General features: G+C 39.0%; 1 protein-coding gene across 1 annotated transcript; it reads right to left on the reverse strand.

Annotated features, from left to right (window-relative positions):
* Positions 1 to 372: 372 nt before the first annotated feature.
* Positions 373 to 12,778, reverse strand: LOC103703671 (auxin response factor 17-like). The gene is made up of 14 exons (XM_039114573.3): positions 11,337 to 12,778; positions 10,538 to 10,650; positions 10,042 to 10,140; positions 9,892 to 9,948; positions 9,642 to 9,797; positions 9,432 to 9,516; positions 7,179 to 7,269; positions 6,914 to 7,078; positions 6,713 to 6,835; positions 6,059 to 6,134; positions 5,734 to 5,881; positions 3,893 to 5,319; positions 3,086 to 3,276; positions 373 to 795 (listed from the first exon to the last, which is right to left on the reverse strand). Exons 1-14 carry the CDS (start codon positions 11,377 to 11,379, stop codon positions 600 to 602), a joined length of 2,970 nt encoding a protein of 989 aa, XP_038970501.2. The 5' UTR covers positions 11,380 to 12,778; the 3' UTR covers positions 373 to 599.
* Between the last annotated feature and the right edge of the window lie 13,083 nt (positions 12,779 to 25,861).

Below are 25,861 nucleotides of genomic sequence, written 5' to 3' on the forward strand. Positions count from 1 at the left end.
TCAAGGTCCGAATTTAACAATAACCTTTTCCCTCGCATGAAGTGTTTGAGGATAAACATTCAGCTAGCTTGCCAAGCTATTCACGTCGAGAGAGACTTCATTGATGCTTTAAAACGCTGTTAATTATTTTCTAGGAAGAACAAGCGGCCAGGTGTTATGGGTCTCCTAATCATAAGGAGTTTGAAGCATTCTGCATGTAGAGATAAGAATAATGTGGCTCACAACGAGTCACAGCAGAGGGCACCACAGAGCTCATGGAGACCAGCAGTAGGTCGCAGCCAGTCTGGATCTGAAAGCCTAATGAAGAATAATTCACCACCAAATAGAAGGATGGTAAATGACATAAAGCATTGCAAGAGCACGGTAAGAAGATTATGAAAATGGCTAGCTTCGGGTAATCATATTCGGATAAACCACAGCGGCATGTGTATCAAAGTTGCGTGGGATTACCATATAACACAGTTATTAGACATACATAGACCAAACTACTTGATCCAGTCCTGCGCATGAAGGGCAAGACAGCAAGATGGCCGGCGCCGGAGGTCCGCCGAGACTTCAAAGTTATGGGATCTCATGTTCCCTATCCTCCTATATTTCTTTCAGTAGTCCAGAGGCAGCATAGAAGATATTCCATTGCTCATGTTTCTCGAGTCCTGCCTGTTCATATAGTCATCATACCTGCTGCTTGGGAGCCTCCTGCTTGGGGCTGTGCCCGGAAGTTCACCTCCTCCTTTGCCCATCTGCATTTCCTGGGGCGAGAGTATCTTTATGCACCAGACATTATTGACAAACTCTCTGCAGAAGGCACAAACTTCAAAAGGTCAACGTAAATATTATTTCTCCATAACTTCATGTTTGCACTAGACACCTGGTGTACCCTGGCAACATCTAAAGCAATGCCATAAATTTAACGATGATGCACGATGCAGAGCAATATAAAATTCGATGCCAAAACCAAACCAGATGGGCATGTTTTGGGCTCGCATCTCCAATTAAATCGGGAAGCAAACTGAATCAAGCTAGTAAAACTCATCGTCCGTCTGTATTTTCATGTGCTGATAGAAAAGCCATAATAAAAGATACTTCCCATGAAGTATATTGATGTTGTGGTCATTACCTGAACAATCTAATCATAAGTGTGTTTAAAGAACCTAGGTCAAGGTTTGCAGCTGTACAACATTTGGCAGCATGTAGTTTCATGGAAATGAACCTAATTTGAGAGGATTTGTAGTGAATGACCTGTTCAAGAAGAGCAGACAGATCATAACGAGCTTATTCCTATGAACTGGCCCAAAATCGTTCTTGCATGTCTTGAAGACCTTTTAAGCAGGCGTTCTATATAAACATATGCAAAAAAAATGACATAGAACAAGATATGGCTAAATCTCTTAATCATCAAGTGCGCAACCAAAAGGGTTTGCGTCTCTTGCGCATGCTAGCATTCCAGCAATGTATAATATGCTGTAATCACTTTGAAACTGTCATGCACGCACATGGTACTTTGAGCTTTGCTCCTGAACAGGCCTGTGCACGTAAGTGCTGATAGAAAAGCAAATTGGTTTGCGTTCCACATGGATGGTTGCCCTTGTTTCAAGTTGTGTCAAAAAGTATAATCACTTTAAGACCTAACTATTGTGTGCAATGACCAACTTAAGTTTTGCTCCTAAATATATCATTCTGGGAGCTAAGTTTCAATGCCATTGTGTTACAAAAAGCTTGAAGATGAAAGTGCATACAAAATTCAGTCCTTCCACCAAAAGATTATCAAGGATTTTCGTTAATGAAACACAACGAAAGAATGGCTAGGAGCAGGTTAAAAGATGGAAACAAGAGCTGGGTAAAACAAACTGGTATTTACAGGGTCAATGTAGAATTTGGCTGTCACTTATTTTCTCCTGAGGGCACACACTGCTAATTTAAATAAAAAGCCTGTCAGAATGAACCAACACCTGTTACTATCAACTGATATGCGCTAACTCGTGGTCTGGATCAGTTCAGACCAGTTTTGTGAAGGAACTTCCTTTATCAGTTACTTGTACCTCTACAAATTTGAAAATTATAATGAGAGGGAAAAACAGTCAAACAGAGATAATTACTAAGAGTCTGACTGTCTACCAAGTTGTCAAGGCATTCCTCGCTCGATGTAAACAATTCATATATGTTAAAGTAGGCTCTTTTTTTTCTTTGTTCCAAAGGAAAGTGATGTTATTTAAAGGCTTCAGTTGAGCCAAATAAACGCATTGCATTGAATGGAATCTACATAAAGAGATTTTATTTACTTCAACTTTTTATTTTTTTGCAAATCATACAATTTCCACATTGACAAATATGATTTCTTGTCAAAGAAAGAGAGAGGAACTCTTTGTAGGGCTACATCTCAATCATCTGACCAGGCATGCATGCTTGATCATACAGCCATCTATTCTCATGCTTGATCGTACATTTGCCATACTTAGTTATGCACACATGCTATACTGTGAAACTTCACATACAGTGACATTGGTAGGATCTAATGATGCAACTACAATTTACACTTGTAAATACTGATCACCCAAAAGATTAAATTTTTCATGATTTTTTCTTTAATTTGCATTTTTCTGTTCCCACCCTTTTTCTTTTTGGTACTTTTTTAAACAACTACTTTGATATAATCAAAAGTGTCGTATACCATTATCTTAGAAGTTAGAATTGGTTAGCTAGGCAATGAAAGAGAAATAGGGTTGTTGCCGAGCTTTGCATGAATAGGGCGGAGCGTGGTCAAACCTTGCATCGAGAATTACAAAAAAAAGGGTAAAAAATAATCACTAACCAGACCGCCACATTCTAATAGGTAGAGCTGCAAGCATAATGACTCGAGAATAGAGATTTCTATTAGTGGGTTTGACGAAAGTTAATGAGTTTACTTTAAGAATGGAGGGTATCTAAGAAAACACACAAATTGTTAAAGTTTCTAGCAAGCCTTATAGAGTACACTGGGCCATATGATCCTGAAAAACAACAGCTCCATATCCATGTAAAGTGAGCCCAAGAAAGAGTGAATATATGAGTAGCACCTCAAGGAAGGCTAGTGTGGAAAAGGACTTACTGCCAGGGATCATCGCCTAGGAGAAGAACATCATTTTCCCGGTCGATGAATACAAGCTGCCAGCCTGATCTCATAGGGTCGTCCAACTGGCCTTCAAGTCCAAACAGACGCCCAAGCTCACTTCGCAGCTCTGGGTAGCTGTTAAATTTGGTAATATCCAGTGACCTTCCATAGGACCCTGATTTGTAAACCTATCAATACAAGCGAAGCCCATCAGTAAAGAGGACAATGCATCGCAGACAATGAAACCAGTACGCTCAGGTTGCCTACACAGTCATTCTACCAGTTTACATGCACCTAGGAAACTTGATTGCATTATCTGTTTTATTTTATCATCATAAATTGCTTCTGCAGACTTTAGTTCGGGTAAGAAATATTGCTAATACTATTAACTATACATCTTGCAAAAACAAAGAAATACATGAAAGCCTTTGAAGCAACAAATATCTCTCACCACAGCCTACCATCATAAAATAATAAATCAGGCCAATGTATCAGTGACATAAGTACCATGGAATGAGAATGGTGATAAAATGTAATAAGCACATTGTTTTACACTACCAAGATAATGAGGAGCCAAAGGTGCACATAACAATCTGGAAGGTATGTTAGACTCAGATGTTTCCATTGTACAATATTTCTTTATAGCATTATAAATTTTTGCACTAGCATTTAGAAGAAAACCCAAGTAGCTTCATAAAACAAAATAAAGTTACAACTACCAATTCAGAAGTATTTTGATAAATAAGATCCTGATAAAAAATAAATCAAAACAATGACCATAGATGGGTGGAGATAATTTGTCACCTTAACAAAGGTTCCATTTTGTGGGTTCATATGGCCCACATTTTCAGGAGGTTGCAAGAATCCAGGTTCCTCAATACAATTTGAACTCGTTAATGCCTGGTTCAATGGGAAATCTGTTCCTGCAGCAGTCAGAAATGGCATGGCCGTGGAATCAGTGCCACTGCCAACACTCCTGAGGTTTGGCATCCCATTCTGCATTAAGAGAGACGAAGAATCTATATGGGCACCGAAAAGCAGATTGTTTTGAGCATCTGTGTTGCATTCCTGGTCAAGAGAGTAATCTCTCCCAGGAAATGGTGGTAAAGTGACAGACTGCTGAGAGATGTTTGATTGTTGGCCTAATTGCGCAACCTGGGACTGCAGACCCTGAGATTCAGCAGGAAGCACGGATTCAACCGCTAATCGCTTGGATGGCCATGTGACTGAAGTGCTTAATGAGCTGGTTCTTGGCAAATTAAGAATGTTTGGTGTTTCTTCAGGAGAAAATGATGAGCGCAAAATATTATGCAGAGGGGAGACATCAGATGTAGATGCTGGGTTAATATTGATGTCTGGAAAGTTTTGCTGACGGCAAAATGAAGATATTGTTTGCAAGGATGAAGACAGGGACTGAGAAGTAGAGGCAAGCTGCGACAGGCTCGAGACGGCATTAGGAACTTGCTGATGATTAGACAAGTGTGTCTGTTGGATTTGCTGGTGTTGCGGCTGTCGTGACTGTTGATGCTGCTGGCGCAACTGCTGATGTATTTGCTGCTGTTGTGACTGTTGATGCTGCTGCTGCGGCAAATGCTGCTGCTGCTGATGATGTATTTGCTGCTGCTGTGACTGCTGATGCTGCTGCTTCTGCTGATGTATTTGTTGCTGGTGTGACTGTTGATGCTGCTGCAACTGCTGCTGCTGCTGCTGCTGCAACTGCTGCTGCTGCTGTTGTTGCAACTGTTGGTGCTGCTGCTGCTGTGGTTGCTGCTGCTGCTTTTGCTGAAGCAGTGCTGGCTGCAGCTGCTGCCGGTCACCAAATGAGTTGCAATGCTGCAACTGATGTTGAAGAAACTGAGACTGAGTTTGATTTTGACCATGGCTTTCTTGAATGGTCTGAATGAGGGCCTGCTGAGAGTTAGGTTGCATTTGATGTAGAATCTGACTTGCTAATAGAGGAGTGGATCTGCTAGTTAAGCTTTGAGGTTGCTGGAAATGTAGAATTGCTGGTGTTGTCTGCTTTGGAGGATCCACAGTCCTCATCTCCTGCAGTGCTGCTGCAGCCACTGCTTGGTACATATCAGGCTGGAGACCTAGCATTGAAGCATTAAGTCTTGGTTGTATCCACGGTGTCACTCCAAGTCCCTGAAAGTTCAAAGATGGCATCCCGCGGTCTCCATCCCGAAGCCACATAAGTGGAGAACTCAGACGAACATCATCATCCTTGCAACCTGCAGATGTGCGGTAAATTTGAATTTTATATACTAGAACAAGATGTGTTGCACATGATTTTTTTAGGGTGCATAGGGGGTTGGGTAGAGGGGTATAGAGGGAGGCATGGGAGCCACACAGTGAGTGGTTTGCCGAATGGAATGAAAAAAAGATATGCACACAGAGCCCTTTTTCTCCTCCAGTGGCATTGGGAATACAAAAGTCCACCTACAGAAGGCAAATCGGCACAAAGTCCAGCTGCAAAAGGGCAGTCTGGTAACAAAAGAAAATTCCAGTAGAAAAGGTGCTCTTAAAGTCCAGCTACAAAAGCGAAGTCCGGTAACAAAAGAAAATTCCAGTAGAAAAGTGCGCTCATTAAATAGTAGAGAATATTAACTAAGTACAAATTTTCAAAATGCAAACATAAAGCATACCATGCAAAGAGGGCAGTCCTGATGGCCATGGACGTTTAAGTCTAAGAGGGAAAGCAGATGGATACATCGGAAATGTTGTTAGAGGCTCAATCTCCCAAAGGGAAACCCTCGGCTGCCTTTCCCCAGCAATTGACTCATCCCAACCAACCTAAACCAGCAAAAGCAGAATTATGACATTCATATGTGATGTGTTCAGAAATTGTTGGACATATTCCAAATACACCCAAAAAAGAAAGATAAAATGTCGAATTTGAAACCTCATAATGCAAGTATCCAAGTTCCTATACAGCGTATAAGCGAAAAGTACTTGCATGATAAATAATACCTTTACAGACCGCCAATGTGAGTTTGGCCAACGCACAGGATCCAGATCGCTGATCCCTGTGATTGTGCCCATGTAACTGAAAATAACATAGGTAACATTTATAGGACGACATGACCAAGTACGACATAAGAAATGGTAATACTATGAGAAAAATAGATGAATATTCGTAACTATATAAGGGTTACCAATTATGGTCCTAGCAATCCGAGGTCCTGGGAGGGGTGGACCAGAGATAAACCTAACCAAGGTTTTCAAAACTGGCAGGGCATACCTTTTTTCTGAAGAACCGGCATAATACCAAGTACTGATACATGGTACACGACTGGATCCCATGCCAACATACTATGTACTGGCGCTATCTACCACATCTACCAGAATGGTACAGTACCCACTCATACTGTCCCGTTTTGATGGTTTTTAAAATGCTGGGCATAACCTTTGGCTTCTTTTTTTTTTGCACATAGTAGCTGCCCTAGGACTTGAACCCGCACCATTGCGCTTGTCAGCCCAAGCCTTTTGCCATTGCACCAAGCAACAGCCTCTAATTGAATAGTTTTTGTATTTACTTATACACATACATGGACATAGTAGAAATTTTCAAGTTTATGAAAGGAAATACTCAGAAAATGATACTTCCAAGGGAGAAAGACTTACCGGCGAACACTAGACTCCTCTGTCTCAAAAAGCATTCTAAAACGCATCCCCACAGAAACACGAGTGTGATAAACTGCTTTAACATACTTTGCTAATGGTATGACAAATTCTGAAGGACTTGCCCTGGAAGCAAGTGATTCAAGTCAGCATACCTCGGAAATAATGGATGATACACATTCCAACAATATATGCTATCATTACCTCGGATTATAAAATATAGTAAAACGGCTATTTGTAGCAGCAGCATGGGCTGCTGCGGCAAGAAGTCCAATATGCATGCTATCACTTGATAATACTGATGAAGGCATTACTGTTTGTGGTCGATTAGCACGTCGAATACCCAGAAGCAACTGATTATTTTCATTCCTGATAGAAGCAATATAATCCAAAATTAGCAAAATGAGTGAAAAGTTTATCAAAGCACACACCAATATTGTAAAAGAAATAAGATATGAAATCATCATACCAGATAAAAAGGACTGAATCACCTGCAATCAGTCGTTTTGCACTTACGAAAACACTCCATCCTGTTGTCAGAAGATGCCTCTTTGGCTGACCTGCATCACAATTGCATTTAGTGAAAAAGTTTATCATGTTAAACACACTAGCCCGCATGTCAATCAATGACCTATAATAAAATTAATATATAATCCTTCATAAACATTTTTAGAATAAGCAAGCTTGCCAGAATTATGAAGGCAAACATATAGCCAAAGTCCATATGATGTGAGCTACATTAAACCTCTTAAGCCATGTGGATTATTATGAACTGTGTTTTACTTATCCATTAATTAGCCACAACTAGTTTCTTCATAGACCTTGTTCACGCAATCCCTACTAGGGACTTGACACCATATAGAGAGTTGATGTCAAATTGAAAGCTAGCTCTAAAATTTTCTCAAACCTTGGTAATCATATCTTGATCCATAAAGCCAACTCTAAGGTTTATCAAAAATTAATACATATCAGAAATGCCTCATGGATCAAACACTACAAAAACGATGCCGATATCCCAACATATATGGAACATCTACATGGTTCAGACTTTATATGGGAAAACAAGCTACGTCTGAGCAAATTATTTAAAAAAGTAAGCAACACAATTCATTTAAAGAGAATGAGGTCAGCGCCTCTTCTGAACTTAGCACCACAAACACTGGAAATATAAATCATGATTCATGTGACAAGATGCAAAATTAGATCGCTTACCGTGTTATGTGGGACAACTACACAAACGGCTCTTCTGGTGAAAGCACATGATCAGTCCTTAATAGTGAAAATGTTTTGTGAATATATCAGATAAAAAAAAATGATACATATTCAAGAATCAGTTTGAAAGCAAAGGATGATCAAATCTTACACAGTTTTTAACTCCCGACAAATGCTATAGAAAAGGAGTAGTAGATCTTCCAAGACTAGAAAGATTACATGAATATAGCAAAGAAAAATTTAAGTAGTTTTATCAAAAATGAGAATAGTTGGATCTGGAGCCATCAATTGCATAAATAGCTCCAAGTTTTAGCCAGGTCCATTAAATTTTTTTTAAAAAAATACAAAAAAGAATGGTTCTGTGGAATTCACTTATCATCAGTCGCTTAAAAGCTAGCTTATCACACACAATTTTTTCCTGGGGGAAAGTTCGTTGTGCTTGAGGACCAAAGATTGACTGAAGTAAAATAAGCATCCATTACCTATCCCTTTTTGGTGAAGGTACAGATTTAATTACTCTTAATGTCAACATATTATATTTTGAAAGAACCTGCATAATTCCCTCAATCTGAGAGACAATTGATGCCTCATAGGTAATGTGAAAGGACACTAAACACGTTTACAAAACTAAGACAGCCAACCAACACCAAAGAAGAGATCAACAGGTAATTCGTTTAGTACCTTCTCAGAGTTCATTACCATCTTTTGAGATCAATTGTTAATTCCTGCAAGTATGATAACCTGATGTGTGGCTCCTTCCAAGATCCTTACCAATACAAGTGGCATAATATCCCCAATGGCCAAAGCACAGCAGCCACTGGATCAACTTCCACTGAAGAATTTCCATAAATGGATCTCATTCAACTATGTTTAGTAACTCCAAGGGCAAACAATTAGATCAGATAAATTGCTGACTTTTACTTTAATGTGAGAGAAATTCCTCCAGCATTCTGGAAAATATTTATGCTTTGTTTGTTGGTGCAACTCTGAATTTCACCTGGGTTCATTGCTATCATTATCTATCAAATATACCACCTGCCAACCTCAGTACATTTACGTTCATCCAGCTAATTATTTCAACATGAACTATATTTACTATTTAATTCATAGATAGATACATCGCATTCATTGCTATCATAGTATCTTTGATAATTCTTATTTGCAGAGACGCGGGGAACGAAAGCACTCTCAAAGTGCATGTCCACTTCATCAACCTCACTTCGACATGCAGCCATCCTATCCCTCATTGTTCTGTGTGAGAAGGATCAATATATTTAACTCACAAGTAGCATTCTCTTATTCCTAGTATATATGACTAAATAAAAAAATTAAGTCAGAACAACTGTTTGACATCTTTGCTATATCTTCTGGTAAAAATAATTAAAAGCAAGAACACCATGAAAGACTGCAGTGATTTTGGTCCGGCGTAATAGACCAGCAGTTCAGGTATTAAATATTAAAAAGAAGGGAGACAAACACGCTAACCATACTAGCATCAACAAAAACTTACCGCGAAAAATGTGACGAAATTTCCACTCATTATCATGAATGTCCCTTGCAATCAATTCTTGTGCAGGAGGCTGCTGGGAAAAATCCTGAGGGAATAAAAACAAATGTACAAAGCAAAAGATAAGCTTACAAGAATATCTTTATATGTAATATACAAATCACTTCAATGGAAAACAGAAAAAGTTCATTTGATCAGGTAAAGTTTTCTCACCAATGGAGGGAAGACTTTTTCAGCTGCCCGGCGAGGAACAGAGAATCCACCATGAGTACTGGTGTCACTTGCAGTCAGGGTCTTGCAGAAATAGTTGGTTGGCTGCTTGCTTGGAGTACCCAATTCAGCGGGAAGATACGGATCTTTTTGCTCTTCCTGTGGACGTAATTATGTCCAATATATATAGTCTATGGAAGTCAATCATCAGATAATCAAATTGAGATAAGAAGCACAAAGTGCTGTTGATTACCGGGCTCAATGGTTGCAATGTCATTTGGGCATAAACTTCATCTGTCTCTGCATCTGCCTGAAATGTGAATTTTGAGTGGGAATTCACTCATTAGACAACTGAATTTATAGGCATGCTAAATCAAACAATGACTGTCTGGGTGAAACTTACATGCATAGTCAAATTATGAAGCTGACAAATCAACTGCGGAGGTAAGTTTGGATAATTTGGGATCTGAGCATCAATTTCCTTGTTGGTAGATGCAGCTACCTGCAGAGGTAAAATCAGGCATTGTTGATTTGAATTCTCTGAGGACAGGAGGAAAACCAAATATACTATGTGACACCAGTATAAGGTCTTAATCAAGTAAGATTGTGCATGGTCTAGCAAAGTCGAACATGACAATAATTATTTAAAACACTCATCCACTTGACCCATATGTAATACTGTTTTCCTTAAAATGGAAGCAAAGCATGAATACTCGCCAAACTATTGACAATTACAATTATACAATTAAAGTAGGAAAAACACCCTGAAGACTGCATCTGGAAAACACATACTAGAAATCATGCAAAACTAACTTAGTATGAAATTTATTCAGACATAAATCATCCACGGCAGTGTAAGTTCAGAGTGTTTCAGGTTTACAGTATTTGTATAAACTGACCTGCTCGCTGTGGCCCTGTGGAAAGTACACTACACGACTTCCAACAGCAGGTAAAGACACAAGTGGTCCAGCACATGCATGCCATAGCTCCGAATTCAGACACTTTTGCTCCCCTGTAAATTTTAACAGAGAAGGCAAACTTAAGAAGAAGCATAATGGAAGAAAAGCAAGCATTCATTATGATGCATAACTGAACACGGTTTGCTCAGGGTCTATTTTTCAAAGGTGATATCTCTTTATATCCTGTAACAGTCATGTAAATAGCCATGCAAACATAGGCATTTATTGGATGCAAGTTCTTCCAAAATTAAGAATGAGATCCAGCACCTTCCGAGTAACCAGAAACACTGAAGATTTATCAAACAAGAAAAATAACTGAAAGAAGCTGGTAAACTCCATATGTAAGCACAGTGGTCTTCTGCTCTATCTCGTTCAGCATTTAAGAACCAAATTAAAGTAAAAAAGATATAGCAAGAAATAGAGAGAACCTAAGACAGCAAGAAAGGTAGTCCTTGCATTTTACAAAACTCCAAACCATGACTTATTTAAGATAAAAAAAACATCTTCATGCAAGCAACTGCAGCAAGGGAAATTGGAGCATTGAAAAGAATTTTCCTGCCAAAGCCACATAACTATGCCAATGACTACTTAATTCTCAAAATATTTATTTAAAAAGAATACTTAAAAGCTGAACTCTGTTTTTTCCGCAAATAGTAAAACAAATGCAAAACCTATAAACGTTCATCAGTTATCATACCAGGTTCCAGCTAGACCAGAAAGAAGCATGCAAAAAACTCACCTTCCTGTGTCTGTTGCGGAAGTCCTGACGTCGAGAGCCTCATCCTGAAACTATGAATATGCTTAACCTAAAGGGAACGACACCTGAGGACCACAGGTGCCTCCTATCTTCAACAAACAAATGAAATCTTGAAGGGAAGACACTCCATGTGACTATGAATCTCTGCTGTTGGCTTCCTCTCGATTAGCTGTTATCATACCACCATAAAAAATTCCTCTTCCAAGGTGGGTATATTCAAAACTTTGATTTCTTCACCCCAGTGGGACGCTCTTGTTTTTCCACCCAGCTAAAGCCCACACAACAAAATAAGAGGACCCAACAGATGGCATCAAAACCTCCATTTGGTGACAAAAGCCGCTTGAAAATCCGCCAAGTTCTTCATCCAAAGCCAGGTCCGCTACAAGAAACGCTCGCTTCCACTCTCATCAGGTCCACGCCTTCAACTTCGAAGTCCTACAGCTTCCAATCCATCGTCTTCGTTACGAGGAAGTTACCGCGCATAAAACCCTACAAATCCCAGCTCAAAACCAAAGAAATCCACCAAAATTTCTGATTCTTGTTAACAAAAGCCGATGGACTTGACCCAAGATTATGGACCGGATGGCGTTTCCAAGCCTCCGAACAGGAAACTCCAACCAAATCCTTCGTATTAATACTTCCAACTAAAGAACCACAGAATTCCTCGGCCGGAATCTCAAAAAGCACCAGAAAAACGAACAAAGTGGTAGCCAAATACCTCTCACCCAAGTAATCCAAGCAAGCAAATCCCGACAAAAAACCAGCCAAGAAATCTCTCTTTAGAGCTCCGAACGCTCAGCAAATCCCAAGCTTTCACCCAGTTCGGCCCTTCCTCAAAAAATTCCAGCTTTCACCACCCAAGCTCAAAGGAAAACTCAAGCATTTGACCAGAAACACCAAAGAAACCCACCAGATCTCCCCTCAGAAACTCCCCTAACAGCTCAAAGTAATACCTTTAGCTCGAGAAGCACTACAACGAGCTCCAACCTCCACAAACCCCTCGATTCCGAACCCGAGCCTCTCCAAACCTCCAATAGAAGCTCCAAAACAAAGCCTCCGACCACGAAACCCAGCTCTTTTTACAAAAAATCAAATCACGAGCTCCGAAGACCTCCGACCGAGCTCCTCGCTCACAGAGACCTCATCTTAAACCCTAGATGCCCCAGATCCCCATCTCCAACGCCACGAATCGCCACGGACCGAGCATTCTCGATAGCAATTCAGCATCAAAGAACGCTTTCTCGAGCGCCGGATCAAAACCAATCGATCAAGAGAGAGCTCAGAGAGAAAGCGAGGGAGCTCGCTCTGTGGCTTCTTCGCCCCTTCTCCCCTCCCGAGCTCCAATCACTCAGTAAAAAAACCGCCATTATTGTTACTTTTTTCCTTCCTTTCTTTCGATTTTTTTTTTCGTCACGCCTTTTATACATGATGATGATAGGGTGAGAGATATATCTTTTTTTTCCTCTCCCCAATTACCAATATCTCCTTCACTTTTACCTAAATTTACATAAAATATCCTCCATTCGACAGCAAAGGCTATTTCTTTGACGAAAATACCCTTGGTAGCAATCTACCGTAGGGATACACGCACAGGGCCGGCCCATTACGCACTCAACACAGCCCGTGTCATAAAAATACTATGTCGATTTGTTTATACAATGGCCTAAGCACGGATCACCAGACTTCCAGCCCAATTCAAAATATGGGCTTCGACCAGTGATTGAGCTTGGTAGCCCAACGCAGCCCCACATGATATTTATATAGCATGTATGTGTGTGTGTATGTATATATATATAGTAAATTTATCTGGGTATAGGTTCCTATAAATCAGCCTCTTAACAGGCTGATATGTGAAGCCAAGTTGTTCTCTAATTAAATCTGCCGACTAAGCGAAATTTGGAGGTGGCCGACCCCAATCGTTCTGATTTTGATGTAGCACATATTGCTGCGATAGGCCACACGGATATGGTTGAAATAATGGATTCCAATATGCATCGAAGGCATTCGTTTCATTCGGATTTTGACTCCCCTTCCATGCTTGATGTAGAACCGGAAAGATGCGTTCCTTGAGGCGAAATTTTGTTGATGGGTATCTAAATTGCCCCCATCATTTACAATCAGGTTCCCCAAATGCATTAGGTTTACTGCTGAACCTGCTTGTTGCATTGGACTACCAGGTATTAGTATGAGGGGTTACATTATTTACCGAGGTAAATTGACCCTCGAAACTAGCACCGATCGAGGTATTAGACAAAGGAGCACCTTGGCCCCAGCACTTGTGGCCATGCCGATTTCGGGTGACTTGATCGGCTACCCCTCGGCATCAATAACAACTTCAACTGCAGGCCTATCATATTCTCTTGTCAACCGACTAGATCTCCACTAACAACACATTTGGCCTATGACTAGCTAAGGCAACTTCATGTCCTAGGACCTGCATTCTAACATAGGCTCCATAGCTCTGTATATATAGCTTTGTTTCTGAAGGTTCCCCTACATAATACTTAGCATTCCATTTATCATATGACATAAGTTTTTGAAGGTCGGGCTGTTCTAAAATCTTCACATTGTTGTACTGTAGATCCTGAGCAGGTAATCTACAAACAGTTTGAGGATTGTTTTCAAATACTTACATACTCGAGGATGTATTACAAGATAATTGCAAGGATTGATTTTGGTCGGCTGGCACTTCAATCAGCTTGTCAATTTGCTTGGATATTTGGGAAAAAGAATTCTTTTGTTAACTAATATTCTCAGGAACATAGCAAACTAGCTTGTCAACGCTTCCAAAAGGTCCTTCTGACTCTAGCCCAATAGTATTTGAACTAGGCGACTGTATCACACATCTACCCAAAATCTATCGGAACGATCCCGTAATCAGTAGCTAGCATTTTGGCTAAGCAAAGTTCCCTTAAGGAAGTATCTTGTGTTGGGTTCTACCATTAATGGTATAAGGTTGCTGTAAAAACAGAGAGTTTTCCACCTGTTCACTTTGGGATACCTGTTGCTCCTTTAGAGTGGAAGAATCTCCAACATGATTTTTGGGTTGCATCATGATGGAAGGCTGGGAGCCACCCTTCTTCTTTGGCGACACTCCATATGCTAGTCCCACTGAATCTGCCAGGAAACTTGTTTTCCTTAGTTTCAGGCCGAAACCTAGATAGCAAGCTCATGGTGGAGCGAAGGGTTTGTGCTGTGTGCCATCGGCCTCTGGCCCGAACTCGAAGGAGTTCAGATCGAGTCTCGAAACTTCAAAAATTTTGTAGAAAAAGAAAATTTTGTCTAGAACTCGTGTAAAACTAAAGCAAAGCAAAATAAATAAAAGATAAAGATATATTTTAGTATTATCGAAAAAAAACCTCTTTCTCATTTGCAAATTGTATTTTATATCATCATGCTCTTCTCCCCCCACCCTAACAGTTATATATTGTGGGTCGTGACGCCTTGTGTACCCTTTTTGCTTTATCTCCAACCGTCTATTCTTTCAAATCTTTGGCAATTGAATTTTCCCGCTTAAGTTAACTTAATCTAAGGCCGATCCATTACTAAATCATATCAATATGTTAGGCTCCTACAACCACTCATCCATTGCCGAGCCAAGCTTCTCAAAAATAACCCATCAGCTCAAATATGCATGCAGGATATGTGCGAACGCTATTGGATTCATAGAGTATGCAGTTTATTTAGGTAGGACTTATATCAACCTAACACCCTTTTAATCAAATTTCGTTGAACAAAACAAGAACTTCACATTTTTTTTTAAAATCAGTAGATCCATAGATGAGATTTAGATTGAGAGTAGAACATGCAGTTTAGAAGCATAAAGCTGCATAGACCGACAGATCTAATCCTTGTACGAGGTGTCGCCCAAACGGGCTGGGAAGATATTTTAGTAATTTTCCACTACATGCAGGGGGCAATGCGTCTTTGAGACAATCCATCGTACGAGGTATCGTCCCTTTCAAAAAAGAGGTCCGTACAAAGTAATCCACGGGACCACGTCCGTTATACCCGCCTTCTTATCCACCGTCCATGAAACCGCGGTGAATAAACGGACGGCCGAGATCGGTTTCGCGTCCTCCTCAAAAGCAGTAAAATCGAGTTTTTTTACCGCGGGGGCGTGCGATGTTTTTTCACCTCGCCGTGGAAGCCCGCGCCGCTTAATTCTTTATTATTATTTTAATCCCCAGGGGATTATGGGCACCGAAATCGGGTACCAGGGCCTGATGGGTGAATACGGGCCGTTCGATTATGGGATCAATGGAGGGCGGGGCCCGCGATGGGATGGGACACATACCATCGTGCGGCTTTATGAGGTAGCTGTCAGCGTACGGGAGGAGCGAGCGACCCCAGGACGCGTCATTAAGCCGGGCACGTGGCCTCTATCTGATGGCCCGGGCAAACGGACGGCAGGGATTAAAAATTCGGCAGTAACTCGGCGAGACGGGCAGGATATATAGTTCTTTCGCGGGCGGCCTTGACGCCGACTCCTCGTACGGCTGACCGGACGAGTCGGCAATGACAGGGGGCTGGGCTGGGGGTGGCGGGGTTGGTTTGGGGCTGCGAAGCGAGAAGAGATCGGGGCGGTCGATTCTAGATTGGGCGGCTAGTGATGACGAAGGGCATGAAATGGGGCCGAGAGGGGATTAGGTTTGGCAGCTTCCGGGAAGCAGGAAGGATGGTGGTGGCGAAGCTGTAAACTAGCGTTGGATTGCACCAATTCATGCACTAATAATGGAGATGCAGGGTTGACTAGAGCCTAGAGGATTGGTTTTAGTTGATAGTTTATCCTTGTTCAACGTGCATGGCCTGAAACTATTCCACATTACAGCAGAATATTGCTGATGGTAGAATATTTAAAACAATATTAGCTCGGATATTTCATTAATATGTTTAAAGTAAGCTGACTAAATTAGTAAAGAGTTATGTTGGAGAGAGAGAGAGAGAGGGAGAGAGAAGGGTGGGGGAAAGGGTGGTATTGAACACAAGCTTTCGCATTCGTATATGTGCCCACATTTTCCGTTTTTAAGTGGGTATTTTTGCGGCAACTCTATCTGTTGTTTCCATGATTGTTTAGTGGTATAAACTCTCAAAATTCACAAATATATCTATAATCATGTACATCAAATTAACATGTGGTGATCTAATATCTTTAGGTGCCGAGCCGATAAGGTTGGCGGAAAAGTCAGCTTGCTTGCTATTTCGATTTGAGAAGTCAGCTTGATGGTCGCTGATGCGGGATTTACACCCCATCACCAGCACAATCCCAACCGATCCGCGCAGCGAAAAGAAAGTGTCCCCCAGGAGGTATTGTCCGCTTTGGATCCGATTCGGAGGTCGAGCGTACCCGGAGCCCTCCTCACGGCGCCTCACGATTTTGCCCCACAAAAAGCGCCTCCTGAGGAAAGGGTTATTGAGCCCCCATTTAAGGCACAGACCTTTCCGCTGAACGGTCGATGTGGGACTAAATTTGGAAACCCCCCACAACACAGCCCCCGAACGGAAAGGTCCTGTGCAGGGTTAGGGGCCCCTACCTGGCGCGCCATCTGATGCGGGATTTGCACCCCGTCACCAGCACAGTCCCAACCGATCCGCGCAGTGAAAGGAAAGTGTCCCCCAGGAGGTATTGTCCGCTTTGGATCCGATTCGGAGGTCGAGCATACCCGGAGCCCTCCTCACGGCGCCTCACGGTTTTGCCCCACAAAAGGCGCCTCCTGAGGAAAGGGTTATTGAGCCCCCCATTTAAGGCACAGACCTTTCCGCTGAACGGTCAATGTGGGACTAAATTTGGAAACCCCCCCACAAGAGTCGCTATACGCATCCAAAATGAAATGGATTAAGAGGACTGTGCTCGGACAATGGCTCCAATGCTAGGTCTGATCCAAAACAAAACATACAAAGAAAATTCACTTATTGGAGGGTGTACGACGAAGATCCTTTGATACTTAAGTCATACCATTTCTCGGAAAATAGCGGAAGTGTAATGAGAGTGGCAAAATGGCAGCATAATCTGGTTGAAAGAGCACATTGATACTATCTGGAGAACCCTTCAGGCAAGGTTTATATAGGTGAGAGCTAGTGTCTGTCACCGAGCAAATAAAGCAAGTTCATTGGCTGTTTTAATAACATATTGTGTGTCTCACCCGAGAATCATGTACGCACATCTATTCTGCCTATCTCGTTTGCAAGGATCGCTAGCATGTCGCGTAGTTAAAGAAACCGGTTACGATCATGGTCGAGTTGTCGTTTGCTGGAGAAAGAGTTTGAAATTTGAAGGACTCTTCACCCACTTTTGGGGTCGGCTGCAAGCATGCTCTAATTGGCCGACTTGTGGCTATATGGCAAGCTCCTATTGTTCAGGCTGCCATGTTGGTTATAGTCGGTTCCAAAAACTATCAATATCAATAAGGTATAATATGGTTAAAAACTCAAATACCGACTTAACTTGAAAATTAGCCGAGTACGTGGGGTACATAGAGTTCTAAAATATAAATATAGTTATTTATATACATGGGTACATAAATAACTATATAAATATAAATATAGTTATTTATGTACATGGGCACATAGAGTTCTAAATCTATAACCTATTTTTATCGTATAACCAATATAATGGTTTAATATTAGAATAAAAATTAAAAGACATAAATGCTTATTTGACATGATATTATTTATTATTTGCATATTTTCACCGTAAGAACTAGGAGGGACGACCATCAAAACCCCTCAACCAGGTATGGTGAGAATTAGAAATGCTGGAGTTGTGAGGATGGATGAGAATATTTAGAGTAATAGAATTTGAGATGGGCGACAAATAGAAGCCCTAACCCTTCATGTTCCATTTATATATTCTTATATTCACATACTAATGACTTCCAATAACTTGCTTTTGGTAACCATATGAAGAAAGATAGTATTGAAATGGATTGTATTTAATTTCTAAAACTCGATTATGTCAAACGACTCGAACCAAGTTTCGAGCATCTGGCGAGTTAACCAAGTTAAGACTTATTTGAAGCTTAAATTTTACGCAAGCTGAGTCTCTTGTTGTATTGGCTCGAAATTTTATCAAATTAAATTGACTCGGCCGAGTTCCATGCCGACTCCATGGGTTGTTAAACTATAAAATATAGTATATTTAAAATTAGTAACAGTTGATTGTCCAAAGAAAAAAAGAATGATAATCAATGATAGTGGTAACTATTATGATGATTTCTTACATAAAATATCATGAATGGTTGCAGTTTCCAGTCCATCTATTTTGCAGTAGTGCATCTATAATGCTTTCCAGCCTTAATGTTTTTTAACCCTTTTCACACGTGCACCACATGTGCCGTGTTCTAGTAGGTATAATGCTAGGAGAAGTTTTGAAAGGTCGAAATTGTCATTAGTGGCTGATGTTTGGTGAGCACTAACCTGCATAAAGTCATGCTAGAAAAGGAGTGGCTCAGCTTAGCTCTGCTGTCTCGAATAAATATAGCATTCTTTTAGTTCTTATCACATAATTCTACCCCCAGACTCTGGAATCTAATGGTCAAATCATGAGTGCTATGGCAGCACCAGAAAACTTGAGCATGAAGGCCAATAAAAGCAGCTAAATATTTATTTTTTTATAATAATAATTATTTTAATGTATAAAATAATTTATAAATTAATTTATTATATGTATCCTTGGTTGAGAGAAAGTTAATTTATTAAATAATTTATAAAACCAAGTGAACATAAAAATGCAATGAATGAGAATAAGTTCGATTTAATTCAATACGTGTTTTCATGCATAGTTAGATGTTTGCAGGCGAACTTGTGAAGTATATCATCATAAAAATAATTATATTTTATTAATTTTGTCCACATTTGGTATTCTTTTGTATGAACATAATATTTATACGTAACAGATTATTTGACACATACTAAAAAATATATTAATGATGAAATCGATCATATAATCAATTATAAATTTAATATTAAAAATTGAATGGAAATTCATTAAATGTATTCATAATATGACTCCAAGTTTTCTCATGAATTATTTATTAAATATAATGTTTGCTAGCCTTAAAAAATATATTATGCTCGTCGATACTTTTTATAACATAGAAAAATAATAGAAGTGCACATCCTACAATTAGAAGTGTATTTATTAGAATAATAAAATATTATTTTATTGGATTGGAAAAAAAACCTGAAACTTGATTATTCATAGTAGTTTGAACGTGCATCATACATGCCAACTTCTAATATCAATAGAAATTAAGGTTATGAAATTATTTATATTATTCACCATTGAATTAATGATAAAGAAAAATAAAAATAAAATAAAAATATAATTACTAACATTCTCTAGAAAAAAATCATGATGGAATCATGCTCTGTCTATTTAAAGCTACTGTTTTTGGAACATATATAAGTCCAAAATAATAATAGTGTACTGGCCCAAGAGGCCTCTCAATATATCATATCACATCAAGCGAATTCTAATAATTTTTATAATCCAGCCTTAAATTTCATTAGAGGTCATTATGTAAAAAAAAAGATATAATTGGTGATTCATATTCTCACAATTCATATTAGCAAAAGAATATAGTGATGTGTGACCTTGACCCAATCCAAAAGTTGACTAATCTATTGCTTTGAGTTTAATTGATTCATTTCAGAAAGTAAAAAAAAAAATCCTTCAATTACTCTTAAAATAAAGATCATCTACCTGAAGCTCCACATCAAGAAGCTGAACTCCAAAAGGCCCTGGAAATATTCCTCGGAAGCTCACTTGCAAAGATAGAAAAAATTCACTCTGAGCTAGCTCAAAAGTCAACCCCAAGCTTACAACAAGTCGACTCCGGTAGACTGTGCTAACTAATATGCCTTCATGAGACGACTTCAGCAGATCACAAGTCGATCCTAGAATAGTCTTAGAAGATAGATAGAAAACGAAGAAATTTAATGTAGTAACGAGTCAACCCATAAAGTACATGAGTCAACTCCAGCTTAACAAGAGTCGATCCCAGAGAAAAGCGAGTTGACCTTGAATGGCCACAGAGAAAAAATAGAATACTAGAAAAATCATCGCATTGGCGACTCGGCCTATAGAATTCACAAACTGACTCCAGTCAAACTAGAGTCAACCCAGAAACAAACAAGTCGACCCTAGAACAGCCACAGTAGAAAAATAGAAAGCATTGACACTTAGTCCGTTGAAGAGTCGACCCCAGTCATCTATTGAGTCGACTCCTGAACTAAGAGAGTCGACTCCACAAGTGTCATAGAAGAAAGACAGAGTGCAATAGAAATACAAGAAAGCTCAAGATGACTCTTAAAGATCACGAGTCGCCTCCTGAAAATCTAGAGTCGATCCCAAAAAACGACGAATCGACCCTCTGCACCCGACAACAATAATGACTAATTTTTTTGTGATTTAAAAAGGCTGTTTTCATCTCACAATGGCTCTATTAACTGTCTGACAACTAGAAAAGTGTTCCAACCATCTCTAAAGAGTATTAATGGATGAGAACACAAAAGAAAAAGAAGAGCTCAAGCATTACAAAAACAAATCTACTAGAGCTAGAAAAAGAAAGCAAAAAGAAAGAGCTTTAAAGAGAATATCATTCAAAAGCTTTTATTGCGAGCTAAAAAATCACATCTTCAACATTAGAAAGTTGGTGAAGCGCCTTCAAAAGCCAACAAGTCAACCAACAGAGTTTAGGTCCATTTATTGCCTTGTATTTATTATCTTGGAGCTATATTCATCGTGTCAGCAACTAATTCTTTCTATTCTTTGCTGTAACAAGTTTTAGAGATTAAAACTTGAAGAAAAGGTCCATCCAAACTTAAAATTGGATTGTGAAGGCTTTGGCTGATTGCCTAAAAAATCAATTGGGTTGATTATGAACCCAAAAAATAATTGGTGTAAATTTTGGTTGATTTCTTGAAAAAATCAACTGGATTCATTATGAATCCAAAAACTAATAGATTAAAGATTTTGGTTTATCATCTGAAAAAATTAACTAGGTTTGGTTGTGAACTCAAAAAACAACTGTGTTGTAATCTGGGTTATAGATTATGGTAAAATTTTCAAGAAAAAAGTCTTATGGAGTGGACATAGGTGTAGGGTAGACATCAAACTACTATAAATCTTTTGTGTTTGCATTGCTTGATCTATTTGCTTTTATTTTCATCTTATTTACTTATTAGTCGGTTGCTTAAATTTATATTCTTCTATCAAGCATTTAATTTCGCTGCATTTATGTAAAATTTTTGAAAAACCCAATTCACCTCTGGTCTTGGGCTGCATAGCTGAGCAACAGTTCTTACTTCTAAATCGAATTGCATGTTGACTGTCTTAAAATTGTTTCCTAATATCATCAAAATTTTAGGAATTAATATATCTATTTTTACTTTCTCTAAGGAAATTTAGGACTCAAAAATGTTTTAGTAACTCAAAATGTAACAACAAAAATCACTCAGCTGCTTGTTGTATCTAGGTTGGTCCCTTTGGATTTGCATTGTGAATTGTATCGCATAATGGAGCAATGTTGTAATACCTAGCCTAGAATGAATGAACCTAGTTCACTTGACCGGCTTGGTATGGAACTTGGATTTCTTTTGAGCGTGGCCTACTTTGGATCATGGCCCATGGATGTGGCTTGGTACGGAACAGGCTTACGTGGCCCACCTTCCTCAGTGAATTGGGGAAGGAAAAGTCCTGAATGGAGGCGAAGATGAAGACTGTCTCCTCCTCAATCTCAACCTCTGGTGGCCTCACCGCCTATTTAATCTACACCACCGTTCCTTATAAGGCTAAAACCTCTTCCCCCTAATTCTTCCTCTGGGATTTTGCCATTGTTCACCACCAGCACAGTGCCCATCGTGAAGCCTCCCTAGAGACGAGGTGCAGAGCCCCCATCCCACCTACTTTCTTTCCTGTCATGCCCCATCTTTGTATGCTACCATTGCCAGTTGGATTCCAATAGAAATCACCAAAAATCATATGGAAACATGATCCCTACTCCGTCGATCATAAGCTCCTTTCCTCTATTTAGTTAAAGTGTTCATTACTTACTGGGCTGTCTAATTCATTATTTCATGATTTACTATTTTTACATATCCTGAGAACTAAGATGGCACAGGAATATCTTATGGGAGAGTAATTAGAAGCAGAGTTCCAGTCTTTTTATTAGGATGTTATAAAAGTATGATGTAAAACTATTGGATATTGGTTGGAATTTTATGATACATTAAGTTGGAATTTTAGTTATTTAAATTTAGGATTATTTGATTGATTATTTATTCTAATGTTTACTTTATGTTATCATGATGATATACTTAGCATGCTTGTAGAGAGAGTTCACTTTTAGTATGCAGCAGTTGCCGCAACATCGGTTCATGATCTCAAGTCTAGGGCATAATAATTGATATGGTATCGAAGCGTTAGTGGATGAATTATATGATATAAAGTCAGATATAGGATGAGTGTAGATGGGTAGACACTAGGAGCATTGGGATATAAATCTTTATTAACTGTAGTATAAGTTATCTGCATGATTTATCTATTAAGCTTTTATGATTATGTATGAAAAGATCATCGGAGAATTATGATAAAAAAGATTTCTAGAGTTTGACACATGATGGAAGGTTGGACAATCAATTGATTAAGTTATGAAGATTTTGACCTAAATTAATTGCAAGAGGATCAGCCATGGAATACCATCATGTGGTGTGATTATGTGTTCATTAGTTACTTAAGTGAATTTACAAGCTCAAATTTAATATAGGGGTATACTATAATATTGTTTCTAGTTTTTAAGTTAATTTGTTTAGTGGAAAATTAGGGTTTGTTCATAAAAAGTTGTTTGACATTTGAGCTAAAAAAGATTTTTATGATCTGATTGGAATATGTTTTGAGGTTTATATTGGTATGTTTAAAACTGGTATGTAGAAGGAAATTGCATTTGGAGGCATTGCAAAGATCTATTTTTCAATTGAAGGAATTGATTTTATTTATAAGTTGTAGAGTATTCATCTTGGTGGAATCTTTGATAATTTTAATTACCATCTATAGATTAAATAATAGATCTTATTTATACCTGTCTGAGACTAAGAGGTGTGTGTGAAACTTTAATTTAAATTTTGGATTTATGAGCTAATCTAGAGTTCTTTAGCATTATTGTTGAGGCCACTAGTGAAATCTAGTATTGCATGGAGAATTTGATTTTAGAGGCTTACATAATTATTGTAGTAGGTTTTTGATAGATGCTATGGTTCTCTATGAAGAAATTTTGAGAAAAATAATTAAGCTGATTTTACTTGTTTGTGTTGACTTAAGGCCTCTAACTTGGTGGAGCATCGAAAAAAAATCTAATTGATTTTACCCATGGGAGTTGATTTAAAATCATCTAATTGAAATGATAAAAGAATCAAGATTTAATTAATGTTGCAGTAGTTAGCTCATATGATGGTTTTAAATGTAGAAATTGGCTCGAGGTCTAATCAAGATGGATGTGCTCAAAACATATTAGGGACGAGAATCAAAAGTTAATCTATGGCTTTACTTGAAATTTAAAATTTTGGATCTTTTCCGTTTATAGTATAGAGTAGTATTTTGGTAGAAAATTATTTAGTGAATCCAAGAAATTTTGGTGGTTTAAATCAGAGTGCACATCGGAAGTATGGTGGTTTGGATTATTCTATGTTGGTTAGTAATATTAGCCTTCAGATTTGAAAAGTTTATGGTAGATAATCTAATTTGATTTTCCTTATAGACTAAAGGAAAGGACAATGTTGTTGTGTGATTTTCACTTGTAGCTTCTCCTATCTTATGTCGTGCTAAGAAAACTTTTTGTATCTTGAGTCTATAGTTAGTGGACCATCAATTCTCAATCTTGGATTTGAAATATTTTGCTGTACATTTCTTTCCTCCTAAATTCCGAAGCTTGCACTCCTTCAATCAATATATCATCTCTCTATCTAATTGAAAGAGTTTGAGGTTATCTATCGATCTTGAAAAATATTCTACTAGAGATGGATTGGAGTCGTTTATGATCTAATCTTGTGATAGATCTATCAATCAAGAGTAGTAGATAATTTAACAAAGAAACTTGATATTCTTATTTAGAATTAAGACATTCATTTTCATTTATAAGGGATGAGTTTGATTTAGATCATCTACAAGAAGAATCAAGTCTCAAAGTACTAGACCTTATTCTTATGATAAGACATAATGATGAAATCACATAGATAAGTAAAATACTTAGAAACTTGAAAATGTGACCATGATAGTGAAACCCTAAAGTTTGAAAATTTTTGGTAAGAAATTTCGAAGATGAAATTATTTTTTAGGGGAAAGACTCTAACACCTAGCCCAGAATGAACTAGGCTTGGTTTGCTTGATCGGCATGGTATAGAACCATGATTTTTTGGGTATGCCCTAGTTTTGATCATGGCACGTAGATATTGCCTTGTATGGAATAGGGCCCAAGTGGCCCACCTTCCTTGGTGAATTGGGAAGGAAGAGTCTTGAACGAAGGTGGAGATAAAGACCATCAACCTTCGGTGACCTCATCGTCTATTTAACCTACAGTACCTTTCCCTATAAGGTCAAAACCTCCTCCTCCTCCTAGTTCTACTTCTTCCTTTGGGATTTTGCTATTGTTCACCACCGGCATAGTGGTCATCGCAAAGCCTTGCTGAATATCAAGTATGGAGGCCCCATCTCACATATTTCCTTCCCTAGCATACCCCCTCTTTGTATGCTACCGTTGCAGATCGGATTCCAGTAGAAATCACTGAAAATCATATAGAAACATGACCCCTATTCCGTCAATCACAAGCCTTTATTCCTCTATTTTTTTAAGCCAGCCACCATTATCCCTTTTCAGCAACCTCTCCTTCATGTTCTATGGCTAGCTCAAAGCACCAGCTATCAAAAATTTGTGATGAGGCTCAGTTCGATGGCCAAGTCCAATTTTTTTCTTCTTTCCCTGTTTTTCTCCTTGTTTGAGCATCGTCCATCCATCATCTCGCTGCCATGCTCCCACCGTGCTTGGTCACCAATCTTTTGGCGGTGAGTGAAGCCCCACCACCATCGGCCACAACCACCACCTGCATTCTCCTCTATCCTAGAGAGGATCGGGCATGAGGCACCCTTTTTCTTGCCAATAAACCTAGAAAGTAAGAGAAAAATAAAGAAAAAGAAGAAAGAAGAAGAAAAGAAAAGAAAATTGCCCCGTCTTCTTTTTCTTTCTCTCTTTTATCTGCACTGTAGATCTAAAGAAGGAAGTCCTGAGCCCTTTTGTTTTGAACCTAACTTAACCCCTGTTAAGGAGCTTTGAACCACATAGTTAGTCAGGTAGCATGTCAGCTCTACCCGTGCCTTTGTCGAGCATCTCAAGATCTAGTCTTTATTAATCTTAATTGAGTCCTTGTATCTTAAATGACCCTAATTAGATGAAGTTGCTTGATTGAATTGACCCCTGATCACCGAACGGCGTACCGGTCTCTACCTTGGTTCTTGT

The sequence above is a fragment of the Phoenix dactylifera genome, chromosome 1 (genome assembly GCF_051530095.1).
Source record: "Phoenix dactylifera cultivar Ajwa chromosome 1, Ajwa_hap1_PhDact_Kaust_v1.1, whole genome shotgun sequence".
Taxonomy (NCBI): domain Eukaryota; kingdom Viridiplantae; phylum Streptophyta; class Magnoliopsida; order Arecales; family Arecaceae; genus Phoenix; species Phoenix dactylifera.